At 39.1% G+C, this 23,389-nt stretch overlaps 1 protein-coding gene across 9 annotated transcripts in view; it reads right to left on the bottom strand.

Moving 5' to 3' along the window:
* Positions 1–23,389, bottom strand: part of Ppp1r12b (protein phosphatase 1 regulatory subunit 12B) — a 217,354-nt gene that overhangs the window by 77,744 nt on the left and 116,221 nt on the right. For all 9 annotated transcript variants that reach the window (XR_784437.3, XM_033762165.1, XM_033762167.1 and 6 more), the window contains 5 exons: positions 20,130–20,220; positions 11,543–11,743; positions 8,605–8,791; positions 8,405–8,517; positions 7,303–7,344 (listed from right to left, as the gene is read on the bottom strand). Coding sequence is in view for 8 of the 9 variants with exons in the window: in XM_033762165.1 (XP_033618056.1) it covers positions 7,303–7,344; positions 8,405–8,517; positions 8,605–8,791; positions 11,543–11,743; positions 20,130–20,220 (634 nt within the window). In the remaining variant the exon portion in view is untranslated. The remainder of the gene's footprint in view (positions 1–7,302; positions 7,345–8,404; positions 8,518–8,604; positions 8,792–11,542; positions 11,744–20,129; positions 20,221–23,389) is intronic.

Below are 23,389 nucleotides of genomic sequence, written 5' to 3'. Positions count from 1 at the left end.
TTTGTTTGGGAAAAAAGTTTTTTTTTTTTTTTTTTTTTTTTTGGTAAGCAAGGATCTTGCTAAATTGCCCAGGCTCTCAAAATTATAAGCATGCACCACCAGCCTGGCAAATTAGATGGCTTTTACAGTCTCTTTCAGTTTTAAAATTAATCTATAATAGCCATTCTAGTCCTGATACAAATAAAAAAAATTTTTTTTGGGGGGTACTGTGGATTGAACTCAGGTCTCTGCACTTGCAAGGCAGGTGGCGGAACCACTGAGCTACATCCCCAGCCCTATATAAATCAAATTTTAGTATACAAATTTTAGTATAAATAAATTTATCAAAGAAAAGTTAACTGAAAAGAAGTATCATTCAAACATGGAATAAAGCCAAAAAGAATTAGGGAAAGCAAAGGGGACTGAAAGGTGAGTCAACTTGACAGATCATCTGTAGGCGTGGTTAATCAAAAGACACCCGCTCAGCTATGATAAGAACCTGATAAGAACCGTCTCAAGATCTCCCTGGGCTTCAAAGTGCTTTGGTCAAAGTCCGAAGAGAGGTAGTGATCTTTATTTCAAAAGCTGTCAGAGGATGCGCTGGGAAGCTCTCTTGCACCACTTATGTGCAGAGCTGTGCAGAACTCAGGGGTAATATCCCATACAAATCGAGAACACATGTTAAAATGAGGACAATAACAAAACTGGGTATTCTGTTTTTGAAACACAGGGAAAATGCATTCACATTTTTGGTATCAAGTGCCAGGACTCCTCAATCTTGTATGCTGTTTTTTCTCTTCTCACATTGAACTTTGGAGTGCCTCAGGGTTCTGTTTTTGGGCCGCTCCTCTGTCTGCAGTTACTCTCCTGGTGACTGTATCCAACTCCAGGTTTTAGGTACAAGCTATGTATCTACTGACATCCAAATTGATAAATTCAGCTTGAATCTTTCACCAAAACTCATACTTCTACCTCCGACTGCTCTTGTGATCTTTCCATATAAAACAATGTCAGTCAGACTTTTAAATTTAATACTTCTAAGCCCCAAACCAAATGATTGCTCTTCCTCCACCAAATCTATTTTTCCCATACTATTCTCCATCTCAATTGATGAAAAATCCACCTTTCACTTTCCTTAGCTAAAAGCTTTGATGTCAAAAAAATCACCTCTTTGTTTTCTTGCTTTCTAATTAAAGACAACAACAAATCTAAGTGGTTCTAACTTCAAAATATATTCTGAATGTGACAACCTCTTGCATCTTTTCTGTCAGTTGTCACCTGGGTCCAAACCACCATTGCCTGTTTTCCTGTATTATTGGAACAGCTTTCTAACTGATGTCCCTGCTTCTACTGGTGTCTCCTCAAAGTATATTCTTCAACATGGTAGGTGGAGCAACCTATTAAAATATAAATGTATCGCGCTACAACAGATACCTATACATTCATTTAAAAAGCCAAAGTTCTCATGATGACTTATTAGTCTACACCAGCTAGCCCTCTTGCTCATTCTGCTCCAGCCACTTTGGGTTTTCCGCCTCTCCTCAAGCGTGGGGAGGCATGCTCTGCCTGAGGGTCTTTCACTGCTGTTTCCTCTGCCTGTAATGCCCCACCACCATCATGTCTGCATGGTTCCCCACTTCACTTCCTGTAACCTGGGCACTAATGATATTCTGCCACTAAGGCCTATCCTGACCACCCTCTTTATAATGTCAACTTCCTGTCTACACTAGCACTTTTGACTTCTTCCTACCCCTATTTACTATGTATGGCTTTTCCATAGCACTTATTACCTTTTAATACACTATTTACTCTACACGGTTGTTTTACTTATTTTGTTTCCCTTATTGGAGTGCAAATTCTGTAAGGGCAGAGCTTTGTGTTCGCTGTTACATTCCCAAGATCTATACAGGTGCCTGACCATAACAGGGACTTCAGCCTGGCAACCACCAGGTCCTGAATTCGATTCCTGGTACCAAAGCGGGGAGGACTTAAAAGCACTTGTTGAATGGAAGAACAAGACATAAAAGGGAAGGCAGGACAACATGGAAAATGCATTTAGTGGCTTTGATATTAGAAATATTTCTGGGGCATCGATTTTTCATTAAAATTCAAAATTAAGCTTTGAAAATATATTTCAGCTGTTTTTATTTAGTCTGAAAACCTTACATTTAATTGCTTAGAACACGATACTAACAGATCTTGCCACTAGCATATCACCAGTATCTAGGACAGGTACTTTGATTCCATGAAATAACAATTCCTTAACATTATCTCCTTTACCAAGGCATTTTGAGGGATGATTAGTAACCCAATCTACTAGTCCCATTCAGGATTAGGACCGCTCCCCTGGCAATTTTGAGGGTAAGGTTTTAGTGGTTTCGTTCAGATTAAGAACCACCCTCTTTTCCTAAAGCAACAGAGATTCTGCAAGGAGTAGGGTGGGGAACGTTTTCCTGATAAAAGTATAAAAATTCTTACTTCCTGTCCAGTACAGCTATCCACCAATATGTCAAGGATAGCAGAAGCATGCTGATGCTCCCTCTACCCACTGAATCTTGATACTCTTAGTAGACTTTTAAGTTGTCCTTCAAGAAGACGTTCCTTCACTCAAGGAGGTGAAGCTACTAGCAAGTCAATTCGAACATGTAACCTGCTGGATAAAAAACCAAATGGGTGAGTGAGGTATGAAAATGGATATGAACCCTAATTTCAGGTTTGCCTCACTAAAATGCTCCTCAGTGAAAGGAACAGTCACTTAGCAGAGGTTTTATATCCCCAAATAATTATTAACTTCTCCCGGCCGCAGTTTTAACTTGGAAATGATGCTCCTAAACCAAGTTACGTCTAAATTCCCTTCTAATTCTATATCAAAAGTTGGGGTGCAGCCAGGCTTGGTGCTGCATACCTGTAATCCCAGCACTCTGGAGGCCCTGTAATCCCAGCACTCTGGAGGCTGAGGCATGAAGATCACTGAAAGTTGAAGGCCCTCCTGGGCTACACAGTGAGTTCAAGTCCAGCCAGAACTACATAACAAAACCATGTCTTAAAAACAAAACAAAACAACCTAAAAACCAATTGGAAAGCAAATACCCTTAGCTATACTGACCTGGGTTCTTCAACAATTTCTTTAAAACAAAAGTACTTAAGTCTTTAGCTCAGCTTCTTTAGGCCACTATTCTGTTGCATATCAACACCTTTTCAGTTGACCACTTGTGCCCTCTAGTGATAAATTTAATTATACAACAGAATTAGTTTGGGAAACAAGGCTGCTCCAGAGAAATAAATGGGAGGTCGGGGGAGGACACAGTAAATAAAGCTCTACATAAAGCAACAGGAAGGAAGGCCAAAAACATGGGGAAGAGAGGAAGGAAATGGTTACCACTGGCCATGGCATGACTGGGACTATTCCTTCCACAGCAAACTTTCTATGCCACTTCTACACTTGACTAGGCCAAAAGGTCGAGAAGCGATTCTATGCGATTTCTACATTAGGTTCCCACTTTGTCTGCAGTTTTGCTTTCCACAGTTACCTATACTGTGGTCAGCTGCCATCTGAAAATATTAAATAGAAATTTCACAGTAACTCGTGATTTTTAAATTGTGCTGTTCTGAATATGTGATGAAATCTCCTGCCGTCCTGCAGCACATGAATTATTCCTCTGCCCGGCATATCTACACTGTACACTCTATTGCCCGTTCTCATTTAATAACCTTCTTGGATATCAGATCAATGGTTAAGGCATAAGTGTTTGTGTTAAGTATCCCATATTTTACTTATAATCTTGAAGTGCAACAGAAGTGATGCTGATTTTATTACAGTACATTAATATAGAAACTGTATTACTGTTAATACTTATTCTGCATAACATAAATTAAACTTTATCACAGGTATGAACATATAGGAAAAGGCATGGTATACATAAGGTTTGGTACTATCTGCAGTTTTAGGCATCTCTCGGAGGTTTGGCAAAGTATCCCTCATGGATAAGGGAGACTCTAGTAAAGAAAACAGCAAACACACTCTTGAATAAAAAGCATGACTGAATCATTCAGGCATGACTGAAGTAACCTCTTCCTCAAATTAAGATTCAGATTCAGCTTCTTTTTCACTTACAAGACAAAGAATATCTTAAGGTTTCCAGAGACTGTCACATATCTGATGTGGATAACGAAACAAAATTGTTTTGAACACATCTGTCAAGGAGGTGCAAAATATCAAATTATACATTCTCTGCTGGTCTCTCTCGTTGGCTGACGATTTATTATCAGTGAGGATGAGTTTTGACTAAAACCACGGCCTACGCTGGGCTGAAGCCAGGTCCCCAGCCTTCTCATTGCGTTCCCTGCTTCTCATGTCACCAGCATGACAATGCCTGCCTGGCCTCTTCATTATTTGCTCTATAGAGAGCAACCACCAGGGCCATTCCTGGCCATAAATCTTATAAATTTTGTTTACATTTTTCTAGTGCATTAAAAAAGGAAATGAGCCGGGTGTGGTGGCCCACGCCTGTAATCCCAGCACTCAGAGGCTGAGGCAGGAGGATCCCTGTGAGTTCCACACCAGCCTGGGATACATAGTGAGTTCCAGGTCAGTCTCAACCACATAGTGAGACCTTGTCTCAAAAAACAAAAAAACAAAAAAAAACAACAAAAAAAGTAATTTCATGTCAATAGGGATCTAGGTTAAACAACAGAAAAGTCTTAATTGTGTTATTACTGACATATGGGTGACAAATTGAAGAATTTTCTTTTGAAATCTTTAAAAAGCAGGGGAATACTCCATACATACTTGAAATTATTTTAGCTCTCACCCTCACTAGAGGCATAAGACAAAGATAATACTGAAGTTTCCTCTCTACCCTTAATTATGACAGGATGATTCCATATATACATACAGGCAATGATAACCAACAGTGAAAAAAAATCAGAAGAATGGTTGTCTTTCAAGACAAAACTGACTGGAAAGGGGTGACAGAAAAGTTCTATATCTTGATTTGGGTGGTGGATATACCTGCATATGCAAATGTCAAAACTCACTAGGCGGTACATTTAAAATCTGTGCATTTTATTGATAAGTTATATCCCAGTTTTTTTTGTTTTTGTTTTTGTTTTTTTTGGTACCAGGGATTGAACTCGGGTCTTTGCGCTTGCAAGGCAGGCCACCGAACCGCTGAGCTAAATCCCCAGCCCATATATCCCAGTTTTTTAAAAAAGGTACCTGAGTCTTGGGAGAGTGAACTTAAAAAAAAAAAAAAAAACAAAACAGATATCATCATTCTTAAGGAGTGGGCTAGGAGAGAAAAGGGAGCTGGTATAACCTCAATAGCAGATAAAGTTTAACTGAACCAAAACCAAGAAAGAAAATAATGGCCCAGGCCTCCTGGCAGTATTCACACTGATTAGCCAACAGTGACATTTCAATAGAATCCCCCTCCTCTGACTGGCTCAAATGTTGCTGAAGAGCGGAGTCAACTCCTTTGTCTGATGGAAGGACATGAAAGCAGGGAAAAGAAAGTGGACATAAGATTTTGCTGGCTGTTTTGAAGTAGAATCGCAGTGATTCTCACTGGGCGGTCACCAGGTCTGCTGTTGCTCTGAGGGCCCATACAGACAATGGCTTCTCATTTGCTAGCTTCAGAAGATGGGGCTCAGGGGACAGAAACAGATAAAAGTTTCACTGAAATAAACTGGAGTAATGAAACAAGCCAATATAAGGCTAACAAAAAGGATTTCTCAGTCTGTGTTGACTCAGCCTCTCTGCAGAACGATGGATGGGGCTGGAGTCTGGAATCCAGAATGTGCTTGTGCCAACCCCCACTGACCTGCACACGTTCAAGTCACCAGTCTGGAGGTAACAGGTTGTTCATTCTTTTAGATTCACAATGGAGTCTGCCTGACACATGGGAAACACTAGTAGATGCCTGGAGCAATTGAAAGAGTAGACCATTTTTCAACCTGACAAGTGACTTTCATGTCAAACCTCAAGTCCCTGCTTTTCCTCACCAACCAGAAACTTTACTAATTTTAAATCAACGGTCCTAAAATGAAATTCTCTGAGAAGCACTACATCAAGATCATCTTAATTTTTCTTATTTGGTACCCTAGGCTACATTTTCCAGGACCAAGAAGTTTGTAAGAACAGAGACAAAGATTTTCACTAGAAAAAAAATTTCTACGACAACAAAACCATCCTTGTTGCAACTCCTTGGATTTAAATGGCCTATGTAACCCTCTAGGGATTATTCTCCATTTCAGTACTCTGTAATCTATTATTCAAATTCTCTGTTTACTTATAGTTTCCCAAAGAAACTTCCTATGCTCCTCCTGTCCTCAAAAGCCTTTCCTAGCCTCTTACAGAATCTAAGTGCTACTACTGTTTACATGCGTGCAAGCACACACACACAGGCATTTCTGCCCCAAGGAAACCTCTAGGCACAATTTCCACATCATACAACTCATCTTTGTGAAGTGGCCTTAGCTTTAACCAAGGGTATGCAATTTTCAATTATTTTACCATTAGTCATTATGAATACTGCTTTTAGGAAAGACACTATTGATTGTTTAGGACTAATATACAGGCAGGTCATTGACAATATACTGACCCTCTACTAATAATTAGTTACTGATTTTCAGTACGTTATTAAGTACATTCTGAGAACCATCAAGTGCAAAGGTAATAACTTTACATATAATTTAAAACAGAAAGGCATATGTACTCAATTAATTTAATAAATATCAAATTCCTTCCTTTCTGCAAAACAGTATGAGACAAAACCTCCACCATTCTACTATGTCTGAATAGTTCACAGGAACCTAGGTTATTTTCTTCAGGAACTCTGGGGATAGGCCTTGAACTGCAGAGAGGGATTTGATACCAAACTTCCAGAGATGGAGTTATAGAAGAATCTTATTTCAAAGTCAAATATAAATGACATTTAGACTGATATTTTACTCTCGCCACGTGTGTTTCTCTCTACTGATACATATTCATAAGGAAACTGATACCACTTTTTACTTTTCTTTCAAAGACTTCAAAGTACTTTATATAACCCAGTTTATATAACATCCAAGAGAGAAAAAGTTGGAGGCTATAATGGTGTTAGAGACTGGCAGCTGGCACAAATGCATGTTGGAAACTTGTCCAAGAGTATGGGCGTCATTACACCACGTGAACCAGCTAACACCTGCCACACCTCTTGGAGGAACGCCTGGCTTCAAACTCCCTAGCACAAATCTGCACAGGGCCTGCTCTTCTATGAAAACTGTATACCTAACAGCAAGACTGAGCCCTTATGGGACAGGCTTCACTGGCTTGTCACTTACCCATATTTTTTTAACCTCCTCAGAGTCACCAGCTTCATCGTCCTGAAAAAAAAAGAGAAAAAAAAAAAAAAAACCAAGAGGATCATCTTGGAACACAACAAGGTCAGTTCCTGTCAGTTATGCATCATCTTGGCAATTCAAATGTGGGTGATGAGAACTGACAGCCAAGTGCTGCCATCACCAACACTTTCCACAGCTGTCATAGGAGGGCAACTTAGAACATCACCTATAGAAAAAAGGCATCTTCAGGAACAGAGAAGTAACTTCAGTTCTGTCAAAAGTTACCAGTTACGGGCTGGGGGTGAAGCAGGATGGCAGAGTGCTTGAGTAGCACGTGCAAGCGGCCAGGTTCCATCCCCAACACTGAGGGAAAAGTTATACATTTGTTTGGTCCTCTATAAAGGAAATACTTTCATCTAAAAGACAGTTTCTAATAGATGACAGTTACTGTCTTACTTCTCATCTCACTGACTAGATTTTACTGACTTTTCAAGTGGTAACCTGGAACCTCAGTTCAAGTTTTTGGGCACTTAATTTTTAAAGGCTGAGTGAGAGGATACAGAACATGGTATGGAGAAGGATACATTAAAGTACTGGAAGGTGTGTTTGTGGCTAACAGATATTGGTGTATTTTTCTTTATTTAAAAGCCAAAGTTAATTTGTTTTATATTATTTATTCCCTTTTTCCTCTAAAGGAATACAACTGGGTCGAATTAACTTGTATTAATTTACAGATTTTGAAATTCTGGTATCTTTCCTAAAATATTTAGTCAGAATCTTTTTATATATGGTGTTAAGAGACTGTTGACTACATGAGTTTCTGAGACATGTTACAGTTATTTATATGACTACTTAAATCTCCAGGTTTTTAAAGACTTCATCAATTATTTACTGAATGTCCACGATATGCTCAGCACTATTCTGGGTCCTGGCCATCCAGGAGGAACACAGAAGTGAGACCCATACTGGTTCAGTCTTTCTTTCTCTTAACAACAGTTTCCTCAGTAACAACAGTTCTTGGCAATCTGCAAGATTCATGGTATAATGTAGGACTCTTTCATTTGAACTCAAAAGAAAAAAATCAATAGACCAATGCACTTACATCCTTTGTCCAGAAGTTGATGCCTGTGCCTCTTCGACGTTCCCTGGGCCTCCTCCTCTCTCGGATGGACAGCCGATTAGAGGACTGATCATCCACATCTGCTTCTTCACTCTCTGGCCAGAGAGAAAACAAAATATGGATCTTAATAATCTGGGGCATGTGCACTGGAGAGCAGTGTGCATCTTTTAAACTCTACGCACCATTCTTGTCCATTTCCTTTGCAGTTACAGTGTTTGTGGCAGTCTCCGAACTCTCAGAATCGGGCGCTGAAGATCTACTTGTCTGTAGCAGATGAGAGCTGGTATATAGTGAGGGTCTTGATACAGGAGACACTGGGCTTGTGGGTTTGTCTGGCTGACTTGGACACCTCAGACGACGATAGACAGGCTGGAAATAATCCACAGAAGGATGGGAGATTTATTCAAAATGGGCTTTCTCAAAATTAAGAGGTTTATTAGTAGTTGACACTTGATCTACAGTTATTGAATTGAACTAAAATTAGTTAATTAGCTAACAGAAAACAGCTTCTGAGCTCCTACTCTGACCCACCATTATGTTGACAGTAGTCCAGGCAAATTACTCCTAAAATGACCAAAGGGCACTAGATAACACTAAATATGTTAATGAAAGGTTTTTTTTGACCTTGGAATGAAAAAGGAAGAACAATGACTCCTTTAAAATGGAGCACTGAGAGCCAGTTTATGTAGGAAAATTAAAAGCTCAGGAACATAAAGATACAGAATGTAGGAACTGTCTGGGAAAAAAGATCAAATATGAAAATTCCACCAATATCTGAATACTCTCCAACATGCCCTACCAAGAGTTCCTGAAACATTTACTCATCATTTTTATATGGTGCTGGGAACTGAGTCAAGGCCTTACACAGTTTAGGTAAGTGCTCTACCACTGAGCTACATATTCAGTGCCCTGAAAATTCTTTTAAATTCTCATTTTCACCTTTGAAATCTTTTTATGAGAGTTAAGACACAATTGACAATAACCTTAACTTGGTTTACTGAATACAGAGAGGTAAATTCTTAATACACAGTAAGTTCAAACTGTAGAGATTACATTTTTTATTTTTTGAGGTGCTGGGGATGGAACCCAGGGCCTTGCACATGCTGCCACGAATATTTAATATTTTACATTTATAAATTATAAAGATAGAAGCAATAAAATAAGCTTTGCAACCTCAGCTTCCTCATCTGTAAAATAGGGATACAATACTGTCTTCAAACCAAATAGTGAGGATTTGGTAATAAGCGAAGCATATTAGGTGCTTAACAAAAACTCAGTATAAATACTCAATAAATGGCAGCATACAAGACAAAATACAGAACAGAACCTCAACACATGGAAACTAGCCATTCAGAGTTACAGCAAGAAACAGACTTTCCTTTCTCTTATAAATACAGTGACCATAAATTTTTTTTATCTTATTGAGTTTATTGGAATTTTTTAAGTATACAGTACAGTTACATGCATCATTGGGATCTTGTACCCTTACATGACAGATCTTGGTTCTCTCATTTTTCCCCCATACCCCTGCCCTCCCTTCACGCCCTCCACCCTCCCCTATTTACAAAGACTTTATTTTCATTTTTTCCTTTTCTCATGTTTTTTCTTGTCCATTGTTTCCTTTCCCCTACCCTTCCCACTTCCCCTACACCTTTAGTGCTTTTCTTCCTATTTCACATTATCTGTTATACAATTTGGATCTTACACTTTTAGTTTTTCATAGAAAAATGGATGCAGATTGAGGCCACACTCAAGTGAAATAAATAAGATACACGTGCAAATACTGAATAGTTTCTCTGGTGTGAAAAACTAAAAGTGACCATAAAATTTATCAGTCTATGGTGGGACACTTGACAGTGCAAAGAAGGAGTAGCAATGATAATTACACAGAGACAACAGTTACAATCTGAAGTATCTTAGGTAAACCAGGAGTTACATTTGTCCTAAATATACCCTTTTAGCTGTGACTAATAACTCCACTATACAACTCAAACATAAATCAAAATGTTCATCCCAGTAGTGACCTCCACGAGTACTTTGTAAGGTCGTAAGCCTGCAGGAGGCTGGAGAACATCACTGGTCAAATCAGACTGTGTTACAGTTTACAGCTGGGGTATCCTGCAAAGCCGAATGTGTTTGGAAGGTGAGTGGGTCGTGGGGGCACTACACTCACTGGTGGATTAATCTGCTGATGAGTTTATAGCTGACTTGCGGTTAGGAAGTGGGTCTGATTAGAGGGGCTCACTGAGGGCGTGACTTGGAAGGGTGTGCCTCCACCCCTGGCTCTTCCTGTTTCCTGGCTGGCATGACATGAGCTTTCTTCCACACCAGACCCTTCCACCTGCCAACCACGGACTGAAACCTCAAAACTGAACCAAAATAAGCCTCTCCTCCTTTACATTGTGGGTGTCAGGTATTGCGTCTGTGCAACGCGGAAAGTGACTAGGACAGATGTCCTGTGTTAAAATCCTCGCTTACCTACTCCTTAGTTATGTGAAATATTAGGCAAGTTATTCAACCTCTGTGACTTAGCTGCCACATATAAAACTGAAAAGCATTGTCTACTTCAGAGGGTTGTTTGAGGATTAAATGAACTGCTACATGTGAAGTGCTTAATATAGTACCTGGCATAAATACTCAATAAATGCTTGTATTCAGCTTTTATTTGCATTGTATTAATGACTGCTCTTTTTAGAAAAGAAAAGTTTTGATTGAAATACATTAGTTAATTCCCAGAGAGAAAAAGGCTAAAGACTGGCACCCTCTGAGTTCCTTCAGTTACACAGGTTTGCCAACTAAAGACTGCCATTAACAGTGTTTGTTTTTCTTTTTGTGGTACTGGGAATTAAATCCAGGACCTTCACACTGAGCTACACCTCCAGCTCTTTTTTATTTTTTATTTTGAGACAGGGTCTCACTAGGTCACTAAGTTGCCCAGGCTGAGCTCAAACTTTTGATCCTCCTGCATCACTCACTCACATGCTGAGATTACAGGTGTGTGGTACACTCCTAGCTGTAAATAGTGCTTTTTAAGAGTGGTGCACTGCAAGGGAGAACAGCATATGAAAATCTATCAGTGAGGAACAGATGCACGTTACATGGCACCCCAAACAAGCTTACCTCTTCAACCAGACTCCTGCCCCAAGGGTGCTGGTTCTCCCCAGCTTCCTTTGTCAGTACTGTTGAGGGGTCTTGCTTCTCAGTATCAGCAGTATCAGCAGTATCAGCAGGCTTCTCACTAGGCTGCTCTTGAGTTTGGCGTTCTGTCCTTGAACGGCTAAAAGTCCTTTCAGCTTCTTGAAGGTCTGTTAGGGTAACACCCTGGAAAGATATCACAAGATCAGGGTAATTTCATACTAACATGAATTACTTGTGGCATAAGCTTGGGGACTCCAAAAAGATTAGATAAAATTATCAAATCCCAAACGAAGCTTTCAAAATGTACAATGTGGAATTCAAAGCCACATGTGCTTAAACGAAGGACCTCAGTGTGCAAAGAACCCAGGCCTGGGTCTAGGTACAACTCCAATACAATACTTTAGTGTTCCCAATGTGATGTCCAGAAATAGGTCATCACTGATGTCTGCCTGGTATAGATGTACTTCTTCCACACCAAACGTTCTCAATGTCTTTATGTGAACACTCTCTACCCAGTTCCAAGATCAAATAGTTAAGAAAAGAGATTTCTCTCAATAGCAGATAATGGAAAAAATTCATTTTACTCACAGAAAGTAAATGACTCAAAAAAATGAAAATTTAGAGGTTAGGCTTGAACAATAAACAAACAAAACCCCCTCAAAATGCTAGATTGGCTTTCCTCTAACATTTTTCCCCAATTAACTCCGGAAATCATATAGAGATGTTTTAAAAATCAATTCTCCCGCCCGGATCATAGAAGTGGCAGGACAGAAAAAAACCAAAGGATAAGTCACTTCTAGCAGGAGTCAGGCAGAGAGCAAGACAATTCAAACTCAAGTTAACACACTCAAGTCAATTACATGCTCAAGTCCTCAAAACAGTTAAGTCCGAAAGCTGAACATATTTGATTGGGTACCATATCTATGTCTTACTTAAAAAAATAAACCATTTATTTGTTCATTCTCTTAATAAAAATTGTGTCATTAAGCACTAGAACTGCAAATACAAAACAAATGGCCACTGTCAAGAACTTTTTAACCTAGCAAAAATGAAAGAAAACAGATGAGGAAGTTGAGGAGAAAAACATGGTAGAACTGGTAAGGGGCTGCAACTCAGCCTCTCCGAGATTTGGAATTCAGAAAAATAGAAACTAGGGAAAGAAAAAAGAGACAGCGAGAGCCGGATATGGTGGCTCACACCTGTAATCCCAGCACTGGGGGAAGCTGAAGCACGAGGATCACTGAGTTCGAGACCAGCCTGGACTACACAGTGAGTTCCAGGTCAGTCTCAACTACATAGTGAGACCCTGTCTCAAAAAACAAAACAAAACAAAAAAACAAACAAAAAAAAAAAAAAAAAAAAAAAAAAAAAAAAAAAAAAAAAAAAAAAGGAGAGAGAGAGAGAGATGTAGATTCTCAAGAACCAAGAAGAATCTGACAGGAAAATTAAAAGCCACAGAGAAACTGAAGAGAGAGAACACAATGCAGAGAAGGAAAGAAAGTCACTGTACTTTCTCCCTGGCTCCCAGCTCCTAGCTCGCAGGAAAGGGAGATCAAACCTACAGAGACAAAGTGAATGCTGGGGCTCCAGGGGGCCCCAGGAGAAATGGAATGCTGGAATGGACCTGCCATTGACGTGATTTGCAGGAACAGCACAGGATTCTGCTCCCACAGGAGCCCATTGACAGGCAAAAGCTGGGGATTCATCCTAATCTAAGCAACACCAGATCACTGGAGAGTGCTTGGTCAGACAACATTCCAGGAAAGGGTGAAGTGTCTGAACCCAGGACTCAATGAGGCTCCCAGTGCTCCCCTCCCAGTGGCTGGTTCTGAGATGGACATGGGGGGCAGCCTTAGTCAGGGTGCAGGCTGGAAGGAGATGCCCTGAGGGGTCTGAGATAAAGGACTCAGGCCCCACCACTACCACAGCCAGGGGCCAGGCACAGCCAGAGCTGCTCTGGATTTGAAAGACTGCATTGGCACACTCACCCTACGCCTACTGCCTGTTGGTGCCTGCATCCAGAATGGATCTGAAGTCTGACTGCTTTCTTTATCTCTCAGCATGAGCAAGGACATGTCTTGAGTTGGTCACTGTCATAAAATTGTAGATCCAGAAAGAAAACCATGCATTCAAAAAGCAAAGAGACATGTATTTATGTGTATTTGTGTGTGTGTGCACATGTTTTCTTTCCTTTTTTCTTCTTCACTAGTTTATTGGGGTTTAGGGAAGGTCCCTTTGTCCTTTTTTCTTGCATCTTTTTCTTTTTCTTTTTTTTTTTTTTTGGTCCAGAGATCAAACTCAGGACCTTGAGCTTGCAAGGCAGGTGGTGGCGTCACTGACCTAAATCCCTGGCCCATCCTTTTATTTTCCTTCCTCTATTTTTTTCTCTTTTATTCTCCATATAATTTCTTTTCTCTTTTTTCTCATCAGAATTTTTGTTCTATAAACACACACACACACACACACACACACACACACACACACAAATCCTTTGTCCCACTTCTTTCTTCTCTTCATATCCTAGTTTAAGGTTTCAAATTTTTCTTCTTAGAATATTTTTCTTCTTGCATTTCCCAGTTCCTAACCTTCTTTTTAATAATATTACCATAAAGCTTTATTAATCTTTAGTTAACTCTATAAAATAATTGTTGAATTCATTTCTACCATTGGCAGAGATGTAGCTGTCACAGCTACATAGGAACTGAAAGTAATACCTGTGCTTAGTATTTATGTAGATTTCTTCTTTAGGGTAAAAGTAGTATATAATTGGTTCATATGGTGTGGTAATAGCCAATTTGTCTTGGGTGATTCTATTGTAGTTGATTTGCTTGATATCAGGGTCACATAACTGTCACCATTAATGGGTTTTCTCTACAATCTAACACTCAGATTATTGTTTTTTTCCACCAAGATTACTTTTGTGACATTAACGATACTACTAGATTCCCAGAGAACTCAGTGCTGGGCCTACCCTTCCAAATTAACTAAGGCAATTGGACCTTGGGAAAGAAGCAAAGGATTATAGTTAGCCATGCCCAAAGTATGTCACTGAAAAGTGACTGACTAAAGAGAACTCTATACTAACAACAAAGCCTTTACACTTTAAATGTCCATAAACCTCAGCATAAAACAAAACAAATAGAAAGGTGAAAAGACTAGGCAACGAAAATGCCTCCCAAAACTCACAATTCCCCCAAAGCTAATCCAGGGAGCAATGAGTGGGAGAATAGCATAAGCTGTACACCTAATGACTCGAAAGGATAACAGAAGAAGTTAGAAAACAGATCAAAGAAGGACTCAGCAGGATCACAGAAGATACAACTAAACAGATAATGGAGTTGTCTTAACTTTCCTCATTGCAGAGAAAAAAATACCCAACACCCAAAGTTGAAGAGGAAAGGTTCATTTAGCTTACAATTTGTAGAGGTTTTGGTTCATAGTTGGCTGGCTCCAAGGCAGGGTGGCATGGCAGAGGAAATACAGTTCACGGCAGGCAGAAAATAGCAAAAACAAGCAAGCAAGCAAGCCACAAGTGACAACAGGAGCTTCCTTCTGCCCCTTTTATATTCTATCTAGACTATATGGCTTAGGGTGGAGGCCAAACCAATCAGTGGACTAATGTAGTAATCACATCCCCTCAATCCCAGCATCACACAACCGAGATCCAGCCACCTATGAAAAAGACCCACCTACAAATGCATGAGGCTTTTCGGGAACATCTAGACATAAGCTATAACATTCTGCCCCTGGACCCCTAAAGCCTCATGCAAATCCCTTTATGCAAAGGCATTTAGTCAATCTCTAAGAGTTGCCAAAGTTCTAACAGTTTCAGTATTGCTGAAAAGTCCAGTCAAAAGCCTCCTCTGAGATTTAAACCAAACTCTTAGATGCAAGCCCCTGTATGAAAGTTAAACATTTCCAACATACAACAGTAGAAGATAAACTTTACCACTTCAAAAGGTACAAATAGGGGGTTACAAAGGAATGGGACCAAAGCAAGTCCAAAATCCAGCAGGGCAAACATTAAGTCCTGTAGTTCTATGTCCAGCATCCAAGGCAACTTGTGACAAGATGTGAACACCAAAGGGCTTTAGTGGTTTCCCTCCTATGGCAACTGCTGGTGGCTACAGCTTCCATGGCTTCTCTCTTTGGCTGGTCTGCTCCCTCCTTGCTGTTTTCCTTAGATGATCTACGTCTGGCGTCTCCAGTGCACCTTGAGCTTCATACTGACAGCTTCACACACTGCCCCCTCAGGGGCACACTGCCTAGCTTCCCAGGTCTTCTTCTGAAATCTGGGTAGAAGCCTTCCTGATCCCACAACCCTTGCATTCCGCATGGGCCAAAAACCAGCATCACATGGATGACGCCAAGGTCTGTCACGAGCTGGAGCTGTAGACAGGCTTCCTTCTCTCTTGGCTGTAAGTGTTATGTGCCTGGATCACCAAGCACTCTGAAACCAATCCCAAGGAAAAATAATTCTCTAGGCTGTTGCTATTCTGGAACATGGTGCTTTGGGGCTCTCTTCTCAAAGAAAAGTCTTCACTTTTGCTACTCAGGGGCTACAAAGGCTGGATGGAGTTCTGCTGTTTCTTGGGATGTCCTCAGGTCATTTTTCTGCAGTCTTATTCTGAAACACTTGGCTTTTTCTTGCTAGTCTCTTCAGCAACCAATGTCTCCCAAGTTGCATCTTTGCAGGCTGTAACTTTACTGGAACTTCCTTTCTGGCAAAACTCACATTTTGAATCATTCTGCTGGGCTCTTTGCTCTTGATTTTCAACATAAATCTGGCTAAAAGCCCCAACAGTAGGCATGCCACTACCTCAACATTAGACTGCCTTAAAATTTCTTCTGCAAGATTAGTTCGCCACCCTTAATCTCAGTCTCAGTCAAAGTCTCTGGATACAAGTAAAATGCAGACAAACTTTTTGCCAAGGCATAATGAACAGGTTCTGGAGTCCAGCAACCAGTGTTGTCCTTTTTCCCAACAGAAACCTCCTGCCTGGTCTTTACCCACAGCATTTCTATTAGCATTCTGGTCTTCTGAGCTCTGATTAGAAATTCCCATCAAGTACAGACTCGGGCATTCTAGGGAAGCTTTTCCAGGCATCTCTGAACCTTTCCAAACTCTTCCCATAAGCCATTCCCAAAGTCTTCTGAACCACATGCTCAGGTACAGTCACAGCAGTGACCCTACTCCTGGTACCAGTATCAAATTCTGTCTTTGTTACATTTCTCTCACTGCTGAGACAAAATACCCAACACCCAAAGTTAAAGAAGGAGAGGTTTATTTAGCTCACAGTTTTTAAGAGGCTCCCATCTATAATTGGCTGGCTTCAAGGCAGGATGGCAGAGTGGAAGGGCATTACAGAAGAGAAACAGTTCATGGCAGGCAGAAGGCAACAAGCAAGTGACAAGTGAGTGATTCTAGCCCTTTTTCTGTCCCTTTTATTTTACCCAGGCTACTTGACCTTAGGGTGGGTAACACTCTTGGTCTTAACCCTAGAACCCTTAATCCTATCACTGCACCACAAATTAATCCAGCACCAGACACTCTAGATCCAGCTACCTCTTAAGAAGCCCCACCTATCAGTGCATGAGGCTTTGGGGGGACATCTAGATACAAGCCATAGTAGAAATAACCAAAATGATCCAAGAACTTTCAGAAGATACTAACAGAAAGCTAGATGAGCTAAGTAAAACAATACAAAATATAAATGACCAGTTTAACTAAAATTTGGAGTCTGTGAAATGGTTTCAATCTCAAATCCAGGAAATCAAAATTATATTGAAAGTATGCGTAGCAGAAGTGACCAGCGTGAGGACAGAATTTCAGAACTACATAGAAAACAGAGATGCCTTCAAAGACCAACTACTCAAAGAAACCTTAAACGCAACAAGAGAAGATAAAAAATGGATTCAATAGCTGCTAGATGACACAAAAAATACTTAGTAGAATAAGTAAAAAATCAGAAGACAACATAAATGGCATAAAAAACCTGCTCACAGAAATAATAGTAGAAAACTATCGAAATATAGGAAAAGAAATAAATACACTGATAAGTGAGGTAAATAGAACCCCAAATAGCCATAACCAAAAGAGAACCTCCTTATGCCACATTTTATAATCAAAGTACCAGAAGTCCATCACAGGGACAAAATCTTAAATACTTTGGAGAAAAGCAACAAATCACATTAAGATACACCCATTAGAATTACAGCAGACTTCTCAACACAAACCTTAAAGGGCAAGAAGGCTTGGAATTGGGTTTTGAGTCCTAAACAGCAGCAAGTTCCAACCTAAACTTACATATCCTGCAAAACCTTCCTTCAAAATTGACAGAGAAAGGGCTGGAGATTTAGCTCAGTGGCAGAGCCTCAGTACCCCCCCCCCCAAATTGATGGAGAAATAAAGTATTTCCATGACAAGGAGCACCTCAATAAATTCATGATCACTGTACCAGCACTGAAAAAAATTCTCAAGGATAACCTAGAAAGAGACAATGAAGCCAACAATGCCAGTAAATAAAAAAGAACTGAATACACCTGGTAGGGTGAGGAGGAGGAAAGAAAACGAGCAATGAGAAAATCATTTAACAACGAGAATCAGCCACTATCTTTCAGTAATAACTCTCAATGTGAATGGTATCAATTCCCCAATCAAAGGCAGAATGGACCAAGAAACAAAATTCAACAATAATAATATTCAAAAACCACATTTAATTAAAAAAGAAACCCATGACTAAAAAATCAAAGGATGGAAAAAAAAATATCTCAGGCATTGGGAGCCCAGAAAAAAACAAGAGTAGCTATCCTAATTTCAAACAAAGACTGATCAGAAGAGACAAACAGGGTCACATATTGGTTAAGGGAACAATTCAACAGAAAGACATAACAATTATAAACATATACACACCAAACACTAGAGCACCCAACTTCATAAAATGAACACTAATGGATATGAAAAATAAGGTAACCACCAATACAATTATAATGGGGGAGCTTAATATCCCACTAATACAAAAAGATCAACTAGATAAAAAATCAACAAATATCAGAGTTGAACCAAACAGTGAACAAATGGACTTAATATCTATAGTGTCTCACCCAACAACAGAATATGTATTCTTCTCAACAGCACATGGGATATTATCTAACACAGACCCCATGCTAGCCCATAAAGCATGGTTATGTAAAAGCAAAAGAATCAAAATTATCCCATGCATACTATCAGATCATAGGGAAATCATTAAAAATTAATAGCAAAAGAAACCACAGAAACTACACAAATACATGGAAATTAAATAATACCCTCTTGAATAAACAATCTCAGAAAACATTATACAGTTCCTAAGATCAAATGACAATGGAGTCCAACATACCAGAACCTATGAGGTACAATGAAAACAGTCCTAAGAGGGAAGTGTGCAGCAGTGAATGCCCACATCAGAAAAACAGAATGGGCTCAAATAAATAACCTAATGATGCATCTCAAGGTCCTAGAAAAACAAGAGCAATCCAAATCCAGAGCTAGTACAAGGAAGGAAATTATAAAGATCAGAAATCAATGAAATGGAGACAAAAACAAAACAAATCAAAAAATAATACAAAGAATCAATGAATTAAAGAGCTGGTCCTTTCAAACAGTAAAGAAAATAGAAAAACCCTTAGCTAACAAAAAAGGCGGCGGGGGGAGAAGACACAAATCAATGCAATTAGAAATTTAAAATGTGAAATCACGGCAGACACTTGCAATCCAGAAAATTAGCAACTACTTCATAAATCTGTACGCCAATAAATTGGAGAACTCAGAAGAAATGGAGAGATTCCCAGCTACATATAAATTGCCAAAATTGAACTAAGAAGACTTAAAAATCATGAATAATCCTATAATAACATTGAAGTAGTAATGAAAATTACCAACCAAAAAAGCCTAGGACCTGATGGATTCACTGCCAAATTCTGTAAGAACTTCAGAGATGATCTAATGTCAATATTCCTCAAACTGTCTGATGAAATCAAAATTGTTCAATGTGCTGAGAACAGAGAGACAAAGAAAGGCAAAGTCCCATTCAGGGAGGCTAAGGCAAGAGGATCACAAGTTTGAGCCCAGGCAGGTCAACTTAGATTTAGTGAGATCCTGTTTCAAAATAAAGTAGAAAATGGCTGGGGATGTAGTTAAGAGTAAAGGCCCTGGGTGCAATTCCCGGTACCGCCTCTCCACATCATTTCTCTTACATATACATAAGAGTGGAACTGATGAGCAAAAGAAAACTGTTTATCGCTTTGAGGAATGCTTAACTGTCTTCCCTTAGAAGTCTGTAAAGTATAGGAGAGTTCAGGGGATTCTCAAAGTCCTTATGTACAAGTGGAATGATCAATCTTGCTCTAAGTCTAGAAGACTAGAGATGATAGTAGATAGATGTAGGTATAAATTCAATCGAGTGTATGTAGTATATTTAACATAGTGAGATTTTAATGCAGTGGTTGAAATAAGACTTATATTACTATAAATGTGCCTGCAATGAAAAGGTAGGTAGACAAAAGGGCATAAAAAAAAAGTCACGGTCACCTGAGTGGACCTCCGAGTCTGCCGAGCCTGTCTGGAGCGTGCTTTCCGTAAAGACTCAGCTTCCTCATCCCGTACAGGTGTCAGATAGGACCTGCAGAGAAAGCAAAGTAATGGCGAGAGTAAGACCTGTGTCACACAACTTGAGGAATGAGTGATCAGGTAATTTCATATGCTGAAGGGTCTTCTACACTCTAAGAATGAACAGAGGAAAAGTCAAAATGAGAGGAATACTATCTGCTATCAGTATAAATTACAGAAATCAAGACATTATTCGTGTAGATGCATGTCATCTGTAAAATGAGAATTTTAGTTCATTTCTTTTCTTGTCTTAATGCTTTGGCTAGAAACTCTAGGGTGTGTTGAAAGGAAGCAGAGATAGTAAGTCTCCAGGCTCTGTTCTTGCATCCAGAAATACTTTCAGTATTGTACCAGTAAGTATGACATCTGCTATAAGATTTCCTAGGAATCACTCATCAAATTAAAGTAATGAACTTCCACTCCTATAGGAAGGAGACTAAGAGGATTTTGTTGTTGTTGTTGTTTTCTTTTTTGGGAGGGGGTACCAGGGATCAAACTCAGGACCTTGCACTTGCGAGGCAGGCAACGGAACCACTGAGCTAAATCCTTGGCCCTTGTTGTTTTTAATCACGGTGCCAGTTCAAATTTATCTCATGCTTCTGTCTCCCACAGCGAGATTATCATTTTGTTTTTTTTCTGTTGTCATATTGTTATTAAAAATCTTTTATATATATTTTTAAGACACATAGTGACTCTACGTGTTCATGAGTATAGTACAGCATTTCAATATATGTATAATAATCAGATCCAAGTAATTTGTGTGTGTGTGTGTGTGTGTGTATAAAATCTCAGACACATAATATTTCTTTGTGTAGGGAACATTCAAAATCCTCTATACTAGCTATTTTGAAACAACTGGACAAGTTTTGAATGTAAAACACTGAATTCCTAGGATAAGCTCAACTTCATCAAAAAAATTTTTTTGTAGTGCTGGGGATATAACCTAGGGCCCTGCACATGTTAGGCAAGCACTCTACCACTTAGTTACATCCCCAGCCCAAGACGTATCATTTTAAAATATAGATGTGCTTTTTATGTAGACTCAGTATTATTTAGCTCAGGACTTTTTTAAAAAGGTTGGTATGTTTGTGATACATAATAATTACATTTGTTTTAAGAAACTGGTATATGTACACACATTGTATTTTGATCCTTTTTTATATCTGCCCACCACAGTGAAAGACATTGGCTTGTAATTTTCCCTTCTTATAATACGTGGCCAGCTTTGTGAATTGAGGTTATACAAGTTGGGAAATATTCTCTACTTTCTATGTTCTGTAAGAATATATGTAAGATTTAGGTTACTTCCTCCTTAAATGATAGGAAAAGTTTGCCAATAAAAGCCATTTGGTTTACAGTGCTCTCTGTAGGAAAGTTTTAAATAAAAAGTTCAAGATTTTAAAAATAGGGTTAAGCTTATTCATATTTTGTGAATATTTGTTTTCCAAGAAATTTTCCATTTCATCTGCATTTTCACATAAATAGCATAAAATTGTTCATAATACTTCAATAATATATTCTAATTTCTATAGTAATGGTTCCCAATTGGTCTCTTTTTATACTTTTTAAATTAGTACATGTTTGTAGTAGATAAATAATTATAATTATGGTTGGGAGCTGATACACATACAGGAGACATCTTAATTCTTTTTCTTTTTTTCACCCCTTACCCTCTCCTCCCCGCTCCTTCCAACTCTTGGTCACCCTCACATTTGCACCATTTTCCCCCCTTCAATTCTTTTTCTTTTCCAATCTTCTTTTGTCCGACCTTCCTCCATCTATTATTCCAAAAAAAGCTTTTTCATCTGTAGGAATATATCTCTTCATATTTACCTTATTAGAAGTTAAATTAACATGTTAAAAAGTATTTAAAATAATATCCCTACTACACAGTAACATCAATAATATTTTCTATGAGAAACAAACTATCTTTTCCAAAATAAAAAAATTCAGAAGAAGAGAAACACTGCTTTACCCTTTTGTAAATGTCCTTTAACGTTGGCTTAGATGACAGCTAGGTTCTCGTATCTACTTCTGCAATCGATGTGACGTGTTAGTTAAAATATATTAAGACTATCTGACTTCACACCAATACGGAGCACTGTGATAATTCTGCCACACAATTGTGGATATTCTTTGATACTACACTGAAATACAAGTGGTAGCTAGTTGTAATGTGGAATGCAAAATATATTAAGACTTTTCATATTTTGTTATGTTAATATCCATCGTCTATATTGCATTTTGATTGGATCTTACTTATCCATGATTTTGAAACACATCTTCACTAGTCGTTTTAAAGATATCAGTGTACCTGATTATGCAAAACTTTCCAATATTGACAATTTCATGATATAATAATTAAAAATACATTCTTTAATATTGCCTTTGATCTTAGAACTGTCTTTATTGGGAAACTGTCAATATCACTTAATGACAAGTACATATTTTCTAAAATTCCAACTTTTGCTTGAAAGTTTAAATTTTATAATGGGCCACAAAGACTTGAAAGGTTCACTTTGTTCATTCTCAAGAAAATGCCTGTCAAGAACTCAAGTGTACATAACCACTGCTTAGCCACCAGTCATGGAACACCTTCTCTACAGGTGCTCCGTGAAAAAAGCTAGCTCCTCTCTTCATCTGGGGCTCCAGGCATGCATATTAAGACCCACGGGCCACACTCCACTATGCTTTTTCTGTATTGTCCATCCTTTTTACTGCTCTGAGCTTCATTCTGGATATTTCCTACTATACAATTCACTAATCCTCTCTTTAGTGGCCGTGCTGCAAACTCATTTGTAGTTTTTCACTTGATTCTTTTTAATAAATTGCAGTTCTTGTGACAAACTGGTAGGTGCCACACTCCCAGATGGTCTCCCTCAGTAGGTTTGGGGTGGGAATCTAAGAATCTGCATTTCTAATTATATCTCAACTTATGGTGCTGATCTGGGGTGCCACAATTTGATAACTATAGCTCAAATGACCTTAATTACTCAGACTATGCTGATTAGAAGATATGCTTCCTAGGGCCAGGGATTTAACTCAGTGGCACTGCATCTGCCTCGCAAGCACAAGGTTCTGAGTTCAGTCCCTGGTACTGGAAAAAGAAAAAGAAGAAAGATGGAAGGAAGAAGAAGAAAGAGGAAAGAGGGAAAGGTGGGAAGGAGGGGGAGCAGGAGGGG

Source organism: Fukomys damarensis, unplaced genomic scaffold (genome assembly GCF_012274545.1).
Source record: "Fukomys damarensis isolate Sample0158 unplaced genomic scaffold, DMR_v1.0_HiC HiC_scaffold_11, whole genome shotgun sequence".
NCBI classification, from domain to species: Eukaryota; Metazoa; Chordata; class Mammalia; order Rodentia; family Bathyergidae; genus Fukomys; species Fukomys damarensis.
This window is presented reverse-complemented; position numbering and strand designations above follow the sequence as displayed.